Here is a 6,863-nt window from a genome sequence, read left to right as displayed (position 1 = left end):
TGTGTGTCTGTGTGTGTCTGTGTAAACACATTCTCACAAAGAGCGCTGCAGTTGTTTCTGCTGTTCCCATGGGCAGGGCAGCCTTTACGAGCTCTATCGCTGATACTGTGACTTCCTCTCCTGGAGAGGGCGAACTTCAAGGGGACCTGGTTTAGGGCCCTGAGAGCCACACCCTGCTGTTTTCTTCCTTCCTTTTATTGCCTTTCCCAGGTGGCAGAGGAGATGCTCCTGGCCTCAGGCTTCCCAGGTCACCCGAGGGAGGCCGCTGCTGACAGTGGCAGACATCCTGAGCTGTGTCTCCATGCCCGTACCTGGGGAAGCGCCCTGCTGCCCCGATCCCACACGTGGATCTGTTGTCTGTGTCATCGCACGCCACTGCGTGCCCAGTAAGGAGCACGCCGGCAGTAACAGACGCCTGCACACTCAGCGTCTCCACTTTCTAGGAAATGGGGTATGGACGGGTGAGCGACCTGACTTACCCCTGGTGGACCAAGCCCTCCTGGAAGTCCCGAAGGGCAGCCCTGAGGCCAGGAGCTCTCACTGCCTTCTCCAGCTGCCCTCCGCTGCCAGCATCCATGTAACCTACTGGAACGTGGAGTTTATGGCACGTGCTGACCAACTTGATTGCACCTTCCAGACTGCAGGCTGCGTGGAGGTTGCAGGAGAGAAGCAACTTTTTGCGTATTTTCAGAGCGGGCAGTCGACCAAGTTGATGTTCTAGACGAAGGCCTTTGTTGCTTAGTATGTGGAAGAGACTTGCTGCCGACGTAGCCATCACTCAGCACTGGCTCGCTCATCTCACACCACGGTCTCTCTTAGCTCACTGGTGTGCCACTCTCACTCGCACTGACAGTACCGGCCACGAGCTCTTACGTCGTCAGGTGCCGTCCGGTCAGTTCCGACCCATAGCGACCCTGTGTGTAACTGAACGAAACACTGCCTGGTCCTGTGCTGTCCCAACAGTCATTGCTATGTTTGAGCCCATTGTTGCAACCAGTGTCAACCCATCTCATGGAGGGTCTTCCTCTTTTTCACGGACCCTCTACTTTGCCAAGCATGAGGTCCTTCTCCAGGGACTGGTTCCTTCTGGTAGCATGTCCAAAGTATGTGAGACATAGTCTTGCCATCCTTGCTTCTGAAGAGCATTCTGGTTGTACATCTTCCAAGACAGATTTGTTTGTTCTTCTGGCAGTGCATGGTATATCCAATATTCTTTGCCAACAGCATAATTCAAATGCATCGATTCTTCTTTGGTCTTCCTTAATCACTGTCCAGCTTTCCCATGCATATGAGGCAATTGAAAATTCCATGGCTTGGGCCAGGTGCACCTTAGTCCTCAAGGTGATATCTTTGCTTTTGAACACTTTAAAGAAGTCTTTTGCAGCAGATTTGTCCAGTGCAATATGTCATTTGATTTCTTGACTGCTGCTTCCATAGGTGTGGATTTACGGATCCAAGTAAAATAAAATCCTTGACAACTTCAATAGTTTTCTCCATTTATCATGATGTTGCTCATTGGTCCAGTTGTGAGGATTTTTGTTTTCTTTATGTTGAGGTACAATCCATACTGAAGGCTATAGTCTTTGATCTTCATCTGTAAGTGCTTCAAGTCCTCTTCATTTTCAGCAAGCAAGGTTGTGTTATCTGCATATAGCAGGTGTTATTGAGTCTTCCTCCATTCCTGACACTTCGTTTCTTCTTCATATAGTCCAGCTTCTTGGATTATTTGCTCAGCATACAGATTGAATATGTATGGTGAAAGCATACATCCTTGACACACACCTTTCATGATTTTAAACCAAGCAATATTCCTTTGTTCTGTTGAAATAACTGCCTCTTGGTCTGTGTAGAGGCTGTGCATGAGCACAATTAACTCTCCTGGAATTTCCATGCTTTGCAATGTTATCCATAATTTGTCATGATCCACGCAGTCCAATGCCTTTGCATAGTCAATAAAACACAGGTAAACATCTTTCTGGTATCCTCTGCTTTCAGCCAATATCCATCTGACATCAACAGTGATACACCTCATTCCATGTCCTCTTCTGAATCTGGCTTGAATTTCTGGCAATTCCCTGTTGCTGTACTGCTGCAACTGTTTTTGAATGATCTTCAGCAAAATTTTACTTGCATGTGATATTAATGATATTGTTTGATAATTTCCACATTTTGTTGGATCATCTTTATTTGGAATGGGCACATATATGGATCTCTTCCAGTCGGTTGGCCAGGTAGATGTCTTCCAAATTTCTTGGCATAGATGAGCGAGCACTTCCAGCGCTGCATCCCTTTGTTGAAACATCTCAGTCGGTATTCTGTCAATTCCTGGAGCCTTGTTTTTCGCTAAAGCCTGCAGTGCAGCTTGGACTTCTTCCTTCAGTACCATTGGTTCCTGTTCATATGCTACCTCCTGAAATGGTTGAACGTTGCCCAGTTCTTTTTGGTTCAGTGACTGTGTGTTCCTTCCATCTTCTTTTGATGCTTCCTGCATCATTCATTTTTTTCCCCTTAGAATCCTTCACTATTGTAACTCGAGGCTTGAATTTTTTCTTCAGTTCTTTCAGCTTGAGAAATGCTGAGCGTGTTCTTACCTTTTGGTTTTCTAACTCTGGATCTTTGGACATTTCATTATAATACTTTACTTTGTCTTTTCGAGCCGCCCTTTGAAGTTTTCCACTCAACTGTTTGACTCCATCACTTCTTCCTTTCACTTTAGCTACTCTACATTCCAAAGCAAGTTTCAGAGTCTTCTGACATCTGTTTTGGTCTTTTTGTTTTTTCTATCTTTTTAATAACCCTTTACTTTCTTCAAGTATGACGTCCTTGATGTCATCCTACAACTCATCTAGTCTTTGGTTATCGGTGTTCAGTGCGTCAAATCTATACTTGAAATGTCTATAAATTCAGGTGACATATACTCAAGGTCGTACTTTGGCTCTCGTAGGCTTGTTTTAATTTTCTTCAGCTTCAACTTGAACTTGCATTTGAGCAATTGATGGTCTGATCCACAGTCAGCCCCTGGCCTTTTTCTGACTGACAGTATTGAGCTTCTTCATCATCTCTTTCCACAGATGTAGTTGATTTGATTCCTGTGTATTTCATCCGGCAAGGTCGGCATGTATAGTCACCATTTATGTTGTTGAAAATATATATTTGCGGTGAATAAGTTGTTGGTCTTGCAAAATTCTATCATGCTATCTCCAGCGTCATTTCTATCACTGAGGCTGTATTTTCCAGCTACCGATCCTTCTTTGTTTCCATTTTTCACATTCCAATCACCAGTCATTATCAATGCATCTCAATTGCATGTTTGATCAATTTCAGACTGCAGATATTGTTAAAAATCTTCAATTTCCTCATCTTTGGTGTTGGTGGTTGGGCAGGAGCTCTGGACAGAGAAAGATGGTGAACTTGGTTGAGCTGTATGTAGATGGCATGAAGCCCAGCCTGGGACCATCTCCAGGGGCTGATGAGGCCACAGGAAGAAGAGACAGATTCTCCACGACACAAAGAGAGCTAGGAGTGAGAGACTAATGGAGGTGGCCAGGAGGAGAGTCGAGAGTGAGACTGATGGAGGCGGCCGGGAGGAGAGAGCAGAGTAACACAGGCAGAGCAGAGCGTGAGCAGAGTGCAGGGTGAGACGGGCAGAGCAGGGCGGGAGGCAGGAAGGTAGGCACCCGAGGTGTGCCCCCTGCATCTGGGCCACAGGCACACAGGAGAGGCCCTGTGTTGGTGCTGCAGCCATGGCAGGGGTCCTGGGACACCCTGCGCCTCCTGTGCTCAGGGAGCTGGGCGGGAGGTTGGACGGCAGATGTGATGGGAGGGAAGTGTGGGAAAAGGGACTCCTTTCTTACCAGATGCTGGACCAGCTCAGCTGTGGGCTCCATGTGGTGGTCACTGAGCAGTAGGAAGTCCACAGAAGGGTGGGAGCCCTGCGCGGTGGGCCGGTGCATCTGGCCTGGCGTGGACTGAAGGGTGGGGTTGCTGGCCAGGCAGGAAGCAGCTCACAGACCGGGGGAGAGAGAGGTAGGGAATAAATGCTTGCAGCTCTGCTCAGCCTCTCTACCCCTGGGGGTGAAGAGTCCCGGGTTGAGTGCCTGCAGACACAGTGCTCTTGGGGAGCCTTCTCTGGAAGTCCTGGGGTGACAGCAGGGCAAGGCTGTGCCCACAGGGTGGACGGAGCTGGACAGCTGGGTGGCATCTGTGCTAGGAGGGCAAGTGGAGCTAACTGGCACTCAGTAGACTGTGTGTCACTTTCCCCTTGTCCCTCCAGCCCCCAGATGTCTCCCAAGGCGTGGGGACACCTGTGCCTGGGACTTCTCCACCCCCATCCCAAGCTCCGAGGGGCTGATGCAGCCATTTGTCTACATACACACATACACCCACACACACATTTCCTGGATATCTCTAGGAGCCATGAGCCCAGCTCTAGGGCTCCAATAACAAGACGCTGGAGGAACACGACCATGTCTAAAGAAAACATGCTGCCTTAGGCAAAGGGAAGGACAGCACACACTACAGGGGAAGTCAGCACAACCGGACTACACCAAAGCTAAGATGTTTCCTGAATATAATCAAACCCTTAGAGTGACAGAGTAGCAGGGCTGGGGATCTGGGGACCATGCTTTCAGGGGACATCTAGGTCAATATGCATAACAAAGTTTATTAAGAAAATGTTCTGCATTCTACTTTGTGAGCTGCGTCCGGGGTCTTAAAAGCTAGCTAGCAGCCATCTAAGATGCATCAGTTGGTCCCAACCACTTGGAGTAAAGGAGAGTGAAGAATATCAAAGACACAAGGAAAGTATTAGCCCAAGAGACAGAAAGGGCCGCATAAACCAGAGACTTCATCAGCCTGAGACCAGAAGAACTAGACGGTGCCCAGCTACCACCAGTGACCACCCTGACAGTGAATACAACAGAGAGTCCCTGATGGAGCAGGAGAAAGGTGGGGTGCAGAACTCAAATTCTAGTAAAAAGTCCAGACTTAATGGTCTGACTGAGACTGGAGGATCCCCAGAAGGCACGGCCCACGGACTCTCTGTCAACCCAGAACTAAAATCATTCCCGAGGCCAACTCTTCAAACAAAGATTTGACTGGACTATGGGACATAAAATGATACTTGGGAAGAATGTGCTTCTTAGCTCAAGTAGATACATGAGACTAAATGGGCAGCTCCTGTCCGGAGACAAGATGAGAAGGCAGAGAGGGTCAGGAGCTGGTTGAATGGACACGGGAAATCAGGGGTGGAAAGGAGGAGTGTGCTGTCACAGTATAGGGAGAGCAATTAGGATCACATAACAATGTATGTATAAATTTTTGTATGAGAGACTGACTTGAATTGTAAACCTTCACTTAAAGCACAATGATTAAAAAAGAATACAGCTACTCAGAGTGCTGTCCAGTGCGTCTTGACATTTGTAACACCACCCAACCAGACAGAGCCGTTCGGTCGCCCTGGAAAGTCCCCGCTCTGCAGTCCTCCCGGCTCTGCTCCAGGAGATGACTTCCTTCCACTCGTTGTCCTCATCCGTCAGTCAGTCCCCTCTTCTAGCACCTGATCCGAACAGAAACTCGAAACACTGACTCTTCTCTACCCCTTCCCACACATTAACAGCCTTGTTAACATCATTGTGCTCGGTTTTCCTTGTTTTATGATTCGCCCATGTCATCTTGTACATCTGTAGTTCTTTTTTTATTTGTTGTTATGGAGTGGTATGAATATACCACAGCTTGTTCATGCGGTCGCCTGCGGAGGGACATTTAGGGTGTGTCCCACTTGGGTACGGGGAGTAAATCCGCCATGCCCACTCCTGTACTGGTCGCCGTGTGGACATAGGTTTTCATTCCTCTTGGATAAATTCCTAGGCGTGGAATTGCTGGTCTCAGGGCAGGTGTGTGTTTGACTTTGTAAGAAAGTGCTAAGAAGTTTTCCAAGTGGTCGTGCCATGTCACACACATCTGTGTCATTCTCAAAAAGGCCTTCCCGGATAGGCCCAAGATTACATAAATAAATACTTACGTGTATTTTCTTCTAGCACTTAAATGCTTTCTCTTTTCATTTTTAGTATTTGAGGGCTGGATGCCCGCTAGGGCCTCGAGTACCCTCACTTCCTTTAGGAACTGGAGGAGCCAGTGTAGGTGCCTTGGAAATGCTGTGCAGGTGGAGGTCAGGCCAGGTGCCGCAGGAGGAGAGATGCCTTGGCGTTCCTGGTTTTCTCCTGTGTGTCTGTCCTGACTTGATGTCTTTGGAGCCGGGGTCCTGACCGTCTTTGTCTCCTCCTTTCCCGCTTGCAGCAGCAGCAGGAGATGCTGGCCCTGAAGCACCAGCAGGAGCTGCTGGAACACCAGCGGAAGCTGGAGCGGCACCGCCAGGAGCAGGAGCTGGAGAAGCAGCACCGGGAGCAGAAGCTGCAGCAGCTCAAGAACAAGGAGAAGGGCAAGGAGAGTGAGTGTGGGCGCCATGGGCGGGCACTGGGGAGGGACAAGGAGAGTGAGTGTGGGTGCCATGGGCGGGCGGGCACCGGGGGAGGACAGGGAGAGTGAGTGCGGGCGCCATGGGCGGGCGGGCACCGGGGAAGGACAGGGAGAGTGAGTGCGGGCGCCATGGGCGGGCGGGCACCGGGGGAGGACAGGGAGAGTGAGTGTGGGCGCCATGGGTGGGCACTGGGGAAGGACAGGGAGAGTGAGTGTGGGCGCCATGGGCAGGAGCTGAGAAAGGACCAGGAGAGAGTTGGGGTACCATGGGCAGGTGGGGTTGGGGAAGGACAAGGAGAATGAGTATGGGGTGCCATGGGCAGGTGGGGTTGGGGAAAGACAAGGAGAGTGAGTGTGGGGCGCCATGGGTGGGTGGGGTTGGGGAA

The 6,863-nt window shown here is 49.7% G+C and overlaps 1 protein-coding gene across 1 annotated transcript in view; it reads left to right on the top strand.

Moving 5' to 3' along the window:
* The window catches only part of HDAC4 (histone deacetylase 4), a 285,280-nt gene that overhangs the window by 181,746 nt on the left and 96,671 nt on the right, over positions 1–6,863 (top strand). Inside the window, exon 4 of the mRNA XM_023740851.1 lies at positions 6,298–6,448. Within this exon, the coding sequence (XP_023596619.1) occupies positions 6,298–6,448 (151 nt within the window). The remainder of the gene's footprint in view (positions 1–6,297; positions 6,449–6,863) is intronic.

Source organism: Trichechus manatus, unplaced genomic scaffold (assembly GCF_000243295.1).
Source record: "Trichechus manatus latirostris isolate Lorelei unplaced genomic scaffold, TriManLat1.0 scaffold00165, whole genome shotgun sequence".
Lineage (NCBI taxonomy): Eukaryota > Metazoa > Chordata > Mammalia > Sirenia > Trichechidae > Trichechus > Trichechus manatus.
The sequence above is the reverse complement of the archived record's forward strand: the minus strand, read 5'-3'. Positions and strand labels throughout refer to the sequence as shown.